Source organism: Dreissena polymorpha, chromosome 7 (assembly GCF_020536995.1).
Source record: "Dreissena polymorpha isolate Duluth1 chromosome 7, UMN_Dpol_1.0, whole genome shotgun sequence".
In the NCBI taxonomy this organism is placed as follows: Eukaryota; Metazoa; Mollusca; class Bivalvia; order Myida; family Dreissenidae; genus Dreissena; species Dreissena polymorpha.
In genome coordinates, this window is record NC_068361.1 from 79,929,049 (window position 1) to 79,945,115 (window position 16,067).

At 37.6% G+C, this 16,067-nt stretch overlaps 2 protein-coding genes across 25 annotated transcripts in view; one reads left to right on the forward strand and one right to left on the reverse strand.

Moving 5' to 3' along the window:
- LOC127839330 (A disintegrin and metalloproteinase with thrombospondin motifs adt-1-like) overlaps positions 1–16,067 on the forward strand; it is a 288,676-nt gene that overhangs the window by 233,989 nt on the left and 38,620 nt on the right. The gene's annotated exons all lie outside the window — the stretch shown is intronic.
- On the reverse strand, positions 842–14,529 carry LOC127839335 (uncharacterized). 4 transcript variants are annotated; one of them, XM_052367666.1, is made up of 10 exons: positions 14,420–14,529; positions 13,231–13,286; positions 11,404–11,522; positions 9,378–9,449; positions 8,879–8,940; positions 7,209–7,264; positions 6,257–6,345; positions 4,526–4,597; positions 2,886–3,039; positions 842–1,046 (listed from the first exon to the last, which is right to left on the reverse strand). In XM_052367666.1, the coding sequence occupies exons 2-10, from the start codon at positions 13,268–13,270 to the stop codon at positions 976–978; spliced, it is 735 nt and encodes a 244-aa protein (XP_052223626.1). In that variant the 5' UTR covers positions 13,271–13,286; positions 14,420–14,529; the 3' UTR covers positions 842–975. The 4 variants fall into 4 exon arrangements, with proteins under 4 accessions (XP_052223626.1, XP_052223627.1, XP_052223628.1 ...); XM_052367667.1 differs by lacking the exon at positions 14,420–14,529 and adding an exon at positions 13,605–13,708; XM_052367668.1 differs by lacking the exon at positions 14,420–14,529 and adding an exon at positions 13,492–13,586.

The following is a 16,067-nucleotide window of genomic DNA, read 5'->3' on the forward strand; positions in this document are numbered from 1 at the left end:
AAACGTTCAGGCCTACTGCATATTTATGTAACGATGGCTGGACAATATATTTTAAGAATTAAAACTTCAAAATCCTCTGAAAATGCATGCCTCCGAGGTTACATTTTTATAATGTACACAAGTGTGTTCAAATCATTTACCTATGTTCGAAAATGTCCACGACCTGGGGTCAATATGATTTATATACCTTTGCAGGAAAAAACAATTAGAAAAAAAGACAAGGCTCGATTGTGTAATATTTGGCATGTACCATCGTATGATGATCCTCTGTCAAGTTCGTTTAAATCATATCAATGCGGTAAAAACTGGCCATGACATGGGGGTAACTTGTTTTCCTGTAACTATAACTATAAAGTGAAAACTGTTTAAATCTCTTCTGAAATGACAAGGCAAAGCGGTTTGGTATTTGGCATGGACCATCGTATATTGGCCCTCTAACAAGCTTATTCAAATCATGCCGCTGGGGTCGAAATTGATCCAAACTTGGAGTAACGTATATATCGATATACTGAAATTCTAGTATCGCAATTTAAATTCAGTTTAGCGAATCATGATAGTAAAATCTCAAAACGAATCTCCCAGCTAAGATCACTCTCGTATCGAAATGTGAATTCAGATGGGCGAATCAGGGTCATTATTGTCCTCTTATTGTTATGATTAATAAATAGAATATGCGAACATTAATTATCTGCAGTAATACGTGTAAAAAACGTGCGCATTTTTTGCGTTGTTCAGTTTCCGTTTAAAAACGAGACATTCAGTTGTATCGTGTACATGTATAAAACCACGTGCGGGGCATGTAAAAGGGATGAAATATGTAACGGATTTTTAACATCTGGGGTTATTGTAAGGGCAGTTAACATTTTTTATTCATAAAACTCTTTTGTAAGCATCATAATTTAATAACAGTCATTTAGACGTCTCTTTTTTCATTTCCTTTTGTGTTTCCCATCATTTCTTTGAGGTGTTCCCGAGTTAGGGCTTTAAGGTGGTTTTCATGGTGTCTAGACTGAAGAGGCCTTTCTTGTACAACTGATAGAGGCGGTCTGAAAATATAGTCATGTGAACTGATAGAGGCGGTATGAAAATATAGTCATGTGAACTGATAGAGGCGGTCTGAAAATATAGTCATGTGAACTGATAGAGGCGGTATGAAAATATAGTCATGTGAACTGATAGAGGCGGTCTGAAAATATAGTCATGCGATTTGGGTTTTTCACTTGTGTGTAAATGTATTGAATATTTTTTAATTATTTGATAATTGTAGTATTTCGAGTTGTCTTTTTTCGCAAGAAGGTGTATGATAAATGATATATTCGTTAGTAGGTAACTAGGTATATAGTAAATGGAATATGACAGTAAATGAGCCGTGCTCTGTGAAAAAGGGGCATGTGCGTAAAGTGTCGTCCCAGATGAGCCTGTGTAGTCCACGCAGGCTAATCAGGGACGACACTTTCCGAAAAACTTGATTTTTGCTAAGAAAATACTTTCTTGAAACGAAAAATATCATAAAGCGGAAATTGTCGTCCCTGATTAGCCAGTGCGGACTGCACAGGCTTATCTGGAACGGCACTTTACGCACATGCATTAACCCCCGTTTCACAGAGCACGGCCCAAATAAATTGTGGTGTTCCGGTTGACTATATCGTGCAGGTTGATAGACTTATATGTCGCAAAATCAAATCGCGCGATAGAGTCCTCCGAAACACCTAATTTATGTAAAATTCCATATTATTGATGTTACAGCATCATATGATCTCAAAAAGAGATGTGCCATCGTTGTTTTCCTTGCAATTGCAGAATGATATCCTCTATACAGTAAACTTGTGTATCAGGTATATATTTGCACGTAATTCCTTAGGCAAGTACTGGTGATGTCGTTACATACCTAGTCATCATCATTATCTTCATCATCAACATCATCATCAACATCATCAACATCATCATCGTCATCATCATTAATCTCTTGACCGGTTTGGCCGTTGGGGGGAAATGCGGGACGACGATACAGAAATCCTCCTCCAGTTAGGTCTGTTGCGTGCAGTTGAGATTAATTCATCCATGGGAAGGGATGTCCACTGTTTTACATTCTCCATCCAGCCTATCTTCTGACGGCCTCTACGTCGACCTCCCTCTCGTGCCCTGGAGAACAGTCTGGCACAGAGTCGTGCCTGGTGACGTGTCCAAACCAAGCCAACTTTCGTTGTTTGACGGTCGCCAGTATGGGCTCTTGTGGACCAACAAGTGTTGCAGTCATGTTCCGGACGTACGTGTTGGTCTTGTTCTCCGTATAGGAGATGCATTTATGTTCAAATGCCTATATCATGCGTTGTGTGTCCTCGTGAAACGTCCAGGTCTCGCAGCCGTAGAGTAGGATCGAGACTACAAGGGACTTGTAGAGCCTGTACTTGGTGGGGAAGCTGATTGAACTGCTTGTCCACAGCCTACTCAGTCTCGCCATCGCTGCCGTCGCCATGGCAATTCTTATATCGACCTCAGCAGTACTGGTACCATCCTTTGACAGGATTCCAAGTACTTGAGGCTGGTCACTTCTTCTAGCTTCTCGCCGTTCATGGTGACGTCTGTACTGGTGTTGGTCGTGCTATTCACCATGATCTCCATGCTGACCTCCATCCCGTATGCTCGGACGGGAGAGAGCAGACATTCCTGACGGACGCCCGCTGATGTCATTCAAGATTTTTATCTCCCCCCCCCCCCCCCCCTGCTGTCCGTTGAGAAGTACTGCACTGGTGGCGTTTCATAAAACTTCATACCTAGTATTTGTTTGCAATTGCACTTACGTGACGTCATAACGGACCTCGCATTTATTTACACTGCTGCCTGTAAAGACATGAAGTAAACAATTGTGTGATGTCAATACATACCCCGTATTTCCTTGCACGTGCCAAAGTTACAGCCGCCGTCCGCGCAGCACGTGTTGCACATCGTGCTCTCGTGTTGACACTCGGGTGTTTTACCGAAGTTGCCAAAACACGTATCCAGGTAATGGAATATGTTCGTCATCAACGCTTTACACAGCTGAAAATATTGATATGGACGGGCCTCCTTAGGAGAATACTGGGCTTAATGCATGCGTAAAGCGGCATGCCAGATTTAAGTGATATTATGGCATCTAACAGTTTATAGGTGTCTATCGCAACCGTTGTTTATTTTTTGTGTTTTCATTTCATATACACTTATATTTGTTAATGAAGCATCAACACTCTAAAACAATATCCCGGAAAGAGAAAAATAATGCATTTGAATATCAACCGTACTGTCGTTTGACAAGTGATCACGCATGTACAATGTGAACCTAAATATAGTTTTAGTGCAGATTCGTTTATACGACACAAAGACACCATTTTGTTTTACGGATCATTTCGGCTTACAGGGCTAGGTGGGTCACGTAAAATATATAATATAAAATATATTTTTATAAACAACTGGTAGCAAGATGAGTTGCACATAATTGGTCAGTAACCACATTTTAACTTACTCTTTTGACCTGTCAATTCTTTTCAGCTCAATTCAACGGTGACAAATGACCATAATATCACTTAAATCTGCGCATACTGCTATAATTCTATAGGGTATACACGCTTTATTATATACCTGCTTTATCTCCCCCAAAAATACAAGTTGTATCAATCGGTAAAATACAACTGCACAGAAATAATTTATGTATTATGCCACTCGCTAGTTTTCCTATTTTGTATTACCATACTAGCCGGACTACTTTTATTCACGTCACTTTGAATGCAGAAAATTATATTTGCATTCTTGGTTAATTATGAACGCTTAAACTCATTTTTTAACTTAAATGGTTGAAAGTTGTATACAACAAAAGGAATATTACGCAAGCCAAATGTTACAAGTGTTTGTATCAGTCTCGTGGCTTCCGCTATTTCGTATCACACTCGAGGCTCCGCCTCTCGTGAGATACGTCATCACACAAGCCACTCGACCGATACAAACACATGGAACAATTGACTAGCGTAATATTCCGTATATATTTCAGCCTCGCTCTGAAAACACGTGGTTAAATGCATGTGCGTAAAGTCTCGTACCATATTAGCTTGTGCAGTCCGTATAGGCTAATCAGACAGGACGCTATCCGCTTAAATGGAAATGTTCGTTTAACTCTTTCAGTGCGGGAACCGAATTTTAAAGGCCTTTGCAAACAGTTTGGATCCAGATGAGACGCCACAGAACGTGGCGTCTCATCTGGATCCAAACTGTTTGCTATTCGGATAGTATTCTTTGAAAAAAAAATCGAAGAAAATGCTAATTTTAGAAATTCAGCAGACGACATTTTAGCAGAAGACAAATTTCCCAGCATGCAAAGGGTTAAAGGAAGTCTTTCCTAAACAAAAATCCAGTCAATGCGGAAAATGACGTCCATAATAAGTCTGTGCGGACTGCACAGGCTAATATGGGACGACACTTAACGAAAGTGTATAAAACCCGTTTTTTTCATTGCGCGACTCATATTGCCTTAATTGGTATTGGTTTGCATACTCACATATTTGCTCTGGCAGCCGTACGCAAACGTTAAGGGGGACCCGGGTACATAGTTGGATTTAGCGAAGCACACCTTAAAGATAAAGTAGGGATCGAATATGTGATTTTACTTATTACGTTGTAACATGTACATATTAAATGATTTAAGTTATTCACTGTTGAGACAAACTTTAGATTTGTCACATTTAAAGCGGGTATATACGATTTTTTATATGTGTTTAATTGTATTATATTGATAAAATATGTTACAATAACACAAAATAGGCAAGAAAAAGTATACATTAAAGCCGAATTTCATTAAATGCAGCAAAGACAAATTAGCGCCCCGAGCCGATAGTGACGTACATATTTTCCTACAATAACCGAAGCATTCGTCTTTGTATTAGGATCGGAGATAGTGTTCATGTGTCGTATGAATAGATATCGTTGCAGGAATTCAAATAAACCGTTAAACTAAGTTTAGATGCACATCTTACATGTATGGTATACATGCTGGCGAATTCGGCTGTACAGCCGTTTTCAATTTCAGAATTAAATATCTGGCTTATTTCGCATTTTTCGGCATATGTTCTTCTTAACTTTTATTTTAATTTATATTGAAATATATATATAATAAGTTTTTTACACAGTTTATATAAATTCATAAATATTTGACAAAATCGTATATACCCGCTTTAATTCATAACTCTTATCTTACAATTTGATTCGTTATGGGAATACCTGTCAGCAACGAACATGTGTAGCCTGCGTAAATTGAAACATACCGTTAGTACATAATGTTTTATTATCAATCTAAGAAGTTAATTAGTAACCAGGGTCCAGGCTCATAAAAACTCTTTTGCAACATAAGGCATAAGACTGATTTTTGTAGATAAAAAGGGAGAAGTTCATTATCAGTGTGCCTTCCGATAGATTTTTCTTCTAGGAATTAATAAAATAACTATGACTACAACTTTATCACCAATTTAGGTGACTAAATAGCATGCACCTGCTTGTCAGCCATGTTCAAGGGCAAATAAATCATAAATGTGTTAGTCAAAGGCGGTGAAAAATGGTGCTTTGCACATAAACACGTCATGATGTTGGCATATTGGAAGTTTCAATTAACGAGCATGAGAATTATATAGAGCAAATTCGCTCTCTTATATGCGGACCGACCACAGGGTAACTTCAGTATAACCGTTCTCAAAATTCTTATTATGTGCATTAGATTTGTTATTTTCGAATGCATCTGTATTTCTCGTATATGGTATATTACCATTGCTACCAAAAGACTTGATATTTAGAAAACGGGAATAGTGCGAGATACAGGAGCAAGCCAGTTCGAGAGACTTGCGAATCCCATGTGAAGCACCTAGTAAATTGCACCTCGATTTAACGTCGCATGCGAAAGACTAAGCAGGTTTGCGTTGAGCGTGGGATTCAACATGTGACCCCTGCCTCTGGTACGATGCAACGTGTTCTTTCAAGCACGGTTGCGTGATTTAACCATTTCAGAAGCAAAGTGCAAATGGCAACGTGCATCAGCATATAACCTAAACAGACTTCGAGTTACTCATCAGTATCTTAGGGTTGGAAATATAGCCCTTAAAACTTGAATCTAGTAAGAAAGATCTTTGATGAAATATAACTTTCTTAATGACTACACATGCGTTAAGATACGTATCTAAGTGGAAAAGGTTTACGTATACCCTACGATGATTTTTACAACGAGCCCCTGGTTGCTACGCACCTCATTAGTGTCGCAAGTGGAAAATGTGACGCAGTTCCGGGGATCCATGATGGAGGAGTCGCAGTGATAGCACTGGGATACGCTCACATCTATAGAGAGAGGGGTAAACTGGGCTGAATACATGTGTGTAAAGAGTAGTCTCAGATAAGCATGTCTGCACAGGCTTATCAGGGACAACACTTTCCACCTAAGCTTGCGTTTTTGCAAAGAAGATATTTCCTGGTAACAAAATATACCAGACAAGCGGAATGTTTCGCCCCCGATTAGCCAGTGCGGAATGTTTCGCCCCCGATTAGCCAGTGCGGAATGTTTCGCCCCCGATTAGCCAGTGCGGAATGTTTCGTCCCCGATTAGCCAGTACGGAATGTTTCGCCCCCGATTAGCCAGTGCGGAATGTTTCGCCCCCGATTAGCCAGTGCGGAATGTTTCGCCCCCGATTAGCCAGTACGGAATGTTTCGCCCCCGATTAGCCAGTGCGGAATGTTTCGCCCCCGATCAGCCAGTGCGGATTGCAAAGGCTTACCTGGGATGACACTTCACGCATATACGCTAAGCCCGGTTTTACAATACGTCAAAGATATACAAACATGTGTTTATTATTAAATGCAAATGTATTATTTGGAAACCTAAGATTATACACGGTGTGATATGTATAAATAAAAGACATATAAAGGAGAAGGAAGTTTAACCAATTTATGCCTAGCGTCTAGAAAAAAGTACTTTGCAAACAGCGCAGACCCAGATGAGACGCCGCATGATGCGGCGTCTCATCAGGGTCTGCGCTGTTTGCTTAAAGGAATTTCTGTAAGCAATATTCTAAATATAGAAATAAATATACTAGGCATCCATAATTTTGGAAATAAATTGATCCAATTTTGAAGGATGGGAGAGTCCACTCGGCATAAATGGGTTAAGTAGCAGTAGTAGAGCTAGGCAATGCATGAATGCTTACTGTTGTCGTGGATGCCACAAACACGTCGATTGCAATCGTCCTCGTTGCTACAGCAACTACAAATTTACACAGACAAGTTAACTAGTAATTTGCACATACAATAATAAGTCAATAAGAAAATTACACAAACAACAAGAAAAAAAATATAAAAATTTAATGATATCCTACAAATATCACAGTCAATTAGAAATTCAACTTTTAAAACAAAAATGGTATACATACAACAATTAACATCAAATAGAAATCGTCACAATTATAACAATTAACTAGAAAATTACTCAAACAATAAAATGGCGAGTGTAGTTGTGTAAGTCTCCATCAATACAAACGATTATATTAACAATAGTTTGTTCGTACGGATCTAGTCATTATTTAAATAATTATTCATTATAGCAAAGGTGACTACCTAAAGGTAAATGCCTTACACTGGGAGGGGGGATCTATGTATCTTGCTATGCAAGCGCAAGTTTTAGGCCCCGCATTGTGTCCATGACAAAAACGAATAACCGTGTAAAGTACATGCACCTTTTTATTATTTGACGATATTCGTAAATTATTTTCACCACGGAAAACTGCAACTAAAACATTAATGGGCACATGTATTATTTTTTTTATAAATTAATATGACGTTGCCCAAATGGACATGAAGTGGAATTAGCACGGTATGCGATCTAAGATTGCGCAACCAGACCCTAAAAAATAAACCCGAACATGAACTGCGAATTAACAAATGAATGTTTTTGTTTTGAACTGAATGGGAGTTGCTTCGGTAAACGGATGACAAGAAAAAAAACACGCAGTTGAATTATTTTATATATGGGTTTCCGATTTTGGCACTTTCACAGTCATTTGCCAACACCAAATTTTCATAATAAACCCAAAACATGCCAGCAAAGGCAAATTTATCATAATTTGCTCTCTGTTTAATTTTTGGCCAACTGGTTCATTACGTTTTTAGATATCAGTCAAATACCATCAAAATGAGGCGGGTGTATGCACCGCATCAGTTTAGTGTTAAGCAGAGCTTTCCTTCGACTCTCATGGTAACTCTTTGACTCTTCGACTTTTATATTGAAAGGTTTTTGACTCGACAGTTTTAGAATGTTAGGTTCAATAATAATAGATAACGTAGAAAAAGGCACAACAGAATCCGACCAAATCACGGAGATGTCACCCCCCCCCCCCGCCCCCCCCCCCCCCCCGAAACAAAAAGTTTAAATTAATGATGTAATATAAGTACTGTTTTCAAAAGAGGCATTTACTTTGTAAGACTTAAGATAAGACATTTATTTGTAAATTTTGCAAGGAACAAATCACGAAATCTGCAAGAGGTGTCAATACCTCACGAGAGGAATGACTGCTTCTTCAGCATTTGTTCGTGGGTTCGCTCTCTACTCGGGGAGCGTTCTCATTATCTCCTCCATAGACACCAAGTACTGGTTCTTCCCAAGAAACGGACTCGACAGTGTCCATATCTGCCTATAATAGGCCTTCCTGTAATAGTCAGCAATTGACTGTAGGAAGTACGAAGTAGAAGTATTTCCCTATGTTGATGTCCTACTGAACATTACTCTTTCTGGCGTTTCAATATATACTTAAAATATTTTCCAAATCTAGTTAATAAAACTCTTTAAATAAATACCGATCAGTTATCTTTCAATGTTACCTACCTGGAACAAATGTACAGGGTTTCCTTCTTGCCGACGGACGCCATGGGATCGCCGTTACATTGCTGTGGAAATAGTAAGTATTCGTTATTTAGGAAAACATCTTTCAAAACATACTCTGAGAAGGAAAACTTCAGCTGCCAAGTTTTTTTAGTTTAATAGGAAAAATTGTTAAAAAGGGTTCTTAAAATCACTATAGTTAATGAAATAGAATTTCATGTAACATCGTTAAAACCTGTGTTAACCCATTTATGCCTAGCGTCTAGAAAAAAAGGCCTTGGCAAACAGCGCAGACCCAGATGAGACGCCGCATGATGCGGCGTCTCATCAGGGTCTGCGCTGTTTGCTTAATGGAATTTCGGTAAGAAATATTCTAAATATAGAAATAAATATGCTAGACATCCCTAATTTTGGTAATAAATTGATCCAATTAAGAAGGATGGGAGAGTCCACTAGGCATAATGGGTTAAACAGGATCACAGGAAATGCTCAAGTACGGTACCTGTCGGGACCTACAGCCGCCCACGTAAACACTCTGGTAGCTCACGGTCAGAATATTATCCATGAAGCATTCCTGGAAGAGATTCGGGAAAGGTTTTGGTCAAACTACTTCTCAATTGGTCGTTGTCGGCTCTTGTACTTCTTAAAAGTACCCCGGGTACTCTGAAGTATACTACAAAGTACCTGGGGTACGGAAAATATACTTAAAAATACCTCGATGTATGACCTGGTACATTGTACTTTAATCATATTTTCCACTGATTGATACATTGTAGTCTACTCAAGAGTATCAGTGTTACTTTTAAATAGTATCAGAGCCGACAATGACATAATCGACCCTATCTAATACCTCACAACAAATCGTGTGCCAAACCCAAACTTTTTCCTCATACAACATACGTGTATTTCAGGACAAGCTCTTGTACAACATGAGTAAACTTGCGACGATACTTTAAAAACTAGGAAATCGGCAAAACAGGTCGTGACTTCCCATCCTTACTTTCTTACACCACTATGGGAAAATGCAATCAACAAGAAATTAATATTCATAAATACTTTCTGTAAATAAATAATTGTTCAATGAGACCATTTCAATACTGAAAGAGAAATTAATAATATAAGTCATGTAATAGAGTTGCTTTTTATGACACTTCTATAACACTGTTACAGTACTCTTATATTCGTCAAAGTCTACATGTTTCGCGTGATAATGCAGAAATGCATTATACATACCATAGTTGTTTGAAGGCCTCCTTGAAAATAAGATTGTCATTGTTCAACTGTTTGCATGACTTTATATCAATGTGTTGTCTTAATGAGTTACCTTCAGAAAATAAAGACATTATTATTATTATTATTATTATTATTATTATTATTATTATTATTATTATCATGCAATCCGTTGCGTATCATTACCAACGTCGCACTAACGATAATTTTTAACACGCGCGGGATGATATGATTTATGACTGATATGCACGGCACTTAAAAAAAAAAAACTCAAAATTACAACAAGGTGTATAAATCACCTATTATACTTACAATCGCGAACACCATTTGAGTCGTGTTCTGAGAAAACTGGGCATAATGTATGTGCGTAAAGTCCGCACAGGCTAATCAGGGACGACACTTTCCGCCTAAATTGGATTTTTGCTAAGAAGAGACTTCATTTAAACGAATAATGTCATAAAAGCGGAAAGTGTCGTCCCTGATTAGCCTTTGCAGACTGCACAGGCTAATCTGGGACGACACTTTACGCACATGCATTATGCCCAGTTTTTTCAGAACATGACTCATTTTATTGTCAAGAAACCTTATCAGTTGGTTCACACATGTGCTATCTGGACATTAGAATCGATTGAATAACATTTGAACAAACACGATTGCTAACATGAAATGGACTTGCTCACGGATTTTCGACTTTGTAAAAAAAGATATTTAAAAGTATATTAGCTAGACAAAAAGCTGACTTTATACTTTCACCTGGATTCAAACCCAATACCTTTGAGAGTTGTATTTAACCCATTTATGCTTAGCGTCTAGAAAAAAGGCCTTGGCAAACAGCGTAGACCCAGATGAGACGCCGCATGGTGCGGCGTTTCATCAGGGTCTGCGCTGTTTGCTTTAAGGAATTTCTGTAAGAAATATTCTAAATATAGAAATAAATATACTAGACATTCCTACTTTTGGAAATAAATTGATCCAATTTAGAAGGATGGGAGAGTCCACTTGGCATAAATGGGTATGTGCTATCACAAGGTAAATCAGCCTTGAGAGTAATAAGCGTACTTTAAACGCCATGCCAGTCATACACGTTCTTTACCAAAGTATCGATTAAACGCGTTACTAACTCGATATTATTTTATCAATTTCAATTGATGTTTTACCATTTGTATGAACGAACTGCTGTAATCAACATTCTTTGCTGGAGTATTATTTCGTTTGTTCTTTTTTAAATCAATGACATTCGTTTTGAAAATGTTCAATGTTACCGATATCTGAACAAGTTGTACGAACAAATGTCGTACCTCAGTCCGGTTATCACACACTGCTACCCTGCTGCAGTCCGTTAATTGCAACGCGTTCGTACAAATCCTGCACCTTAGCTGATGCTCCGGTGGGATGATTTGTTGCCCCATTATGATGCCTTAGAAAATGGGCGTGTCAACAAAAGTCAAAATTTATAATACACAATCGTTTTCTACTCATATGGTATTCTAAATACTAGTATATTAAATCCGTCGAACAGATATTTATAACGATAAAACGTGTCGACAAATATGAGCATTGGTCTGAGAAAACTGCGCCTAATGCATGTGCGTAAAGTGTCATCCCAGATTAGCCTGTGCAGTCCGCACAGGCTAATCAGGGACGACAATTTCCGCCTAAACTTGATTTTCGGTAAGGAGGGACTTCATTGAAACTTAAAATACCATAAAAGCGGAAAGTGGCGTCCCAGATTAGCCTGTGCGGACTGCACAGGCTAATTTGGGACGACACTTTACGCTCATGAATTAAGTCCCGTTTTCTCAGAACAAGGCTAAAGAATATGCATGTGTGTTTGGTTCAATCTCTGCTGGAATTCCCATAAGAGTATACACATCTTGCCATTATAACTTTTCTGTCATAAAAGTTGTGTCCATGAACACAGTTCTGAATCTCAGCTAGTATTCTTATATGATTTTGCCCTACACTATAATGCTTCCTGAGAAAATAGGCGTTTCCATAGAGTCAATTACAATTACAAATTCGTTTGGAGTTTTAATCTCATAATGTCTACATGTTTTACAATCATACATCTCACAAGATGTTCCGAGTGTTTTACGTCGCAAACACATTAACTGTATCAAGCAATAAAATACCAATCATGCTATGATGCACATGTGTCTCGAGTTTTAATCTCTATAGGTTTTCTGATCCGATTTAATTTGAGCCTTGTTCTGGGAAAACTGGGCTTAATGCATGTGCGTAAAAGTGTCATCCCAGATTAGCCTGTGCAGTCCGAACAGGCTAATCAGGGACGACACTTTCCGTCTAAATTGGATTTTTGCTAAAAAGTGATTTATTTAAACGAAAAATGTTATAAAAGCGGAAAGTGTCGTCCCTGACTAGCCTGTGCGGACTGCACAGGCTAATCTGGGACGACACTTTAAACACATTCATTATGCCCAGTTTTCTCAGAACACGACTCATTTATAATGCCATGTAGTGCAGCCCGTGAAACTATATAAACTATTTAAGATTAGCCCATCCATATAAATCATATTCAAATCTGTCTTTAGTTTAAGCATCAGCTAGTATTCCAGAGAGATTATATGACCAGCGTCATGCGAAAATGGGTCTTATGCCATCAGCGCAGTCTGGTCGGGAGCTACGCTGTCCGCTAAAGAGCCTACAAAACCTTGCGTAAATGCACAGCGGGAAACGTCGCTCTTTACCAGACTTCGCGATTGCTGCGCTGGCCGCATGACGCAGGTCACATGCTGCCACAAAATGCCTCCGAAGATAACCGACGTCTCCTCAAAGGTTAATCGTGATGACATTTCATCTAGCATTTGAACAAAGTATTGCACGAGGACATCATTATTTTACTGACAATAAATCTTGATTATATGTTTAATAAAATCCGGTATAATTACATTACAGGAGGATATGCCAAAGTAGATCCATAGTTTGATAAAGCATGGCATTTCAGTTATGACATTCAATATCTGAATGTAACAATTTCTTTCGCTAACTTCCACGTGATTGCATGCATCAAAACTCCCAATCATGGTAGAAATGAAATTTACACAACGCTTTTCATTGATTTCGGAAATTTGATGAAATATGCGTATATTAACCCTTCTACCTACCTAGTAGAAATGGACTCAACAGCAGGAAGGTGTTTTTCATGTTGTTATTTTGTCGTCTGTAATAAAATGAAATGACAGACACACTCTGTACAATCTATGTACAGCACGCATTCAATCTATAATATTCAGCTTTTTTACTAATAACGTTTTCATGAAATATAAATTGTTTATGTGGTGCAATATGAAAGCTTAACAAATAAACAGAAAAAGCAACAACCCTGCTTAAAAATATAATGCATGGTCAAATTTACAATGCTCTACCTGTTTAAGCTTCTGACATTACATTTGTCTAATTTCGATAGCGAATATACAACATGAAATTGGAAATATTTAATACAATTATTCCATGTCGATAGATGAATAGATTTACTTACTCTCTTGATACGGACTACGCTAGCAAAGAGGAGCATTTACATAGTGATGACACTGTCCACATACTGCTGGTCGGGCATGTATGTCCGATAACATGTAAGGCCATAACACATTTTTGTATGTATGTTTAACGACCCGGTCATTTTGAAAAACCTACCGACCATGTCGCAACAGTTTAAAAATAACGAAACAGTCTGTTCATTTACATCCATTTCACAATACATTTTTAGAGCTGGTACAATATCAAGAAAACGTTCACTTTTTAAGCTTTTTAAAAGCATTTCAAGAACCTAACTGAAGTAACACAGTGCATGCAAATAACTAACTCACTACACGGATTGTTTACACATATTGGGGAAAATGCACTCGAGTAGTCTTTTCTCTGTTCCACACAATCTGATACCATTTTCTTACGATTTTTAAGGTATTACATATAATTATACATAAGAGTTCATGTATCCGAAAACTAACCGGTCCACAAACATAGAGTCGAATTTCCAAAGCCTAATTGTAATTGTTCATTCTAAACAACTGTTGAAGGTGATGTGTAAACGTTATCTAACGATAATAACAAATTAGAGCCCTTCATTTCAAACGTGTTAATTTATGAACTAGCTGTAGTGAGAAATCCATAATTTTAGTTTTGAATAAATCCTTTACTTCAATCTTAAGTGTTTTACCCACGCATGTAACCAGCGGTAATTTTTTTAAATACAAGAATATAGATTTACGTAACAGTTCTTACTCCCTACAGTTAATACAACAATAGAAAACGGATAATTACATTCTAACTGATACTGTAAACACAAAACAATACCTGAAGTCTGTCACGAGTTTTGATCCAGACAAGTACGTTCTAGATGTATATGTGTCTCGGTACAACTGTTGTTACTTTAGGTTCATTTATCTTGAGGCCACACCAAATCTATCAGATGTTCCGAGAAATTTGGCGAAAACTATTGCAGCGAGCGAAATATTCTCAAATTAATTTTCGATATAATCTGAGGCGAGCGCAAGGGCAGAATGAAAACGTATTGTGTATATATTTGTTGGACACGTCTGCAACACGCATTCAGCCGATCAAGTGCGTCGTAAAATATGTAGACTTTACCACAATGATTTCAAAAAACAACACTATTCTGCCTTTAAAAAATCGAATGCGGGGTAAATTGACCAAGCGGACGCAAGACAAAAAAATCATTTTACGATGTTAAGATGCGATAAATCCGACGAACACCATATGAATTTGTTGTCGCCTTAATGATGAACGTCATTCATAGAAGAATGATAAGAATACAATCGCAAGTATGAAAACTCATTTCAATAAAAGCACTGAGTGCGACGTAGTCGTTCACTATTTCGTAATTCAGTGTTTTCACACCATGATAAGTAAAATAAATTAAAATAAAAAGAGAGTATTTTGCGCGATAACCTTCAGAAAAAAAGCATGTCTGCAAAATTGTATCAATACTAAAAGTAAGTTTCCTGCCGTAAAGTTTTTTTAATAACCTATTCTACATTTATGCACGATTTACACATATTTTATGTAGAAATGACATAGTTCGGCTGTTTTTCGGCCTTATCTCTCTTCAGTAGATGTCCACCATGGCGTTGAAGAGTATTCCATTGAAGTTGAAGTTGAAGTATCGTTTTGGCGTGTATACTGGTTTGAAGAAGGATTCCAACACGCCAAAACAAGAGCTACGCAAAGGGCGCTCAAAGTATGACATTTATAGTTGTTTGTTTATGTTAGCATGTTCGCGACCTTCGTAAAACCCACCAACACGACAGAATTATATGGCAGAAAACAGCCCCCATAATATAGTGGAACACGAGTGTCGTTTATCTGTCTTATCTCAATAACTGTAGCCAATTTATTCAAAAGTTAATAAGAGAGATAATGAATATTCGCTTATGATTACAACATATTGTCTTTAATCCGTGTTGACATCTCACCTTTTACTGATGTTTCTAAATCATTAGTTATGGAAAGTATTCTATCTATGACGGGACGCGCCTAGTATGATTTGAATATTGAGATATTGATTCGAAATATCAAGATTGTGATTCTAAATTTCAAGATAATGATACGTACTATCGATATAATTATTTGCTTTATCGACATATTATTCGTAAGATCGAGATAATTATGCGTAATATCAAGCTTTTAATTCGTAATATCGAGATTAAGATTCGATATTACGAGATTATGATTCGGAATATAGAGATAATGATTCGTGATATCGAGATATTAATAAGTGATATCGAGATTATGATTCGTAATATCGAGAAAATAATTCGTAAGATCAAAATAAATATGCGTTTTATCGAGATAATGATTAGTATTCGTAATATCGAGATAATGATTGGCAATTCTGATACATCTTTTCGTGATCATTTAAAGCCAGCACATGTTATGACTATTTGTGATGTGTAAAAACAATAATAAAATAGAAAATAGATCA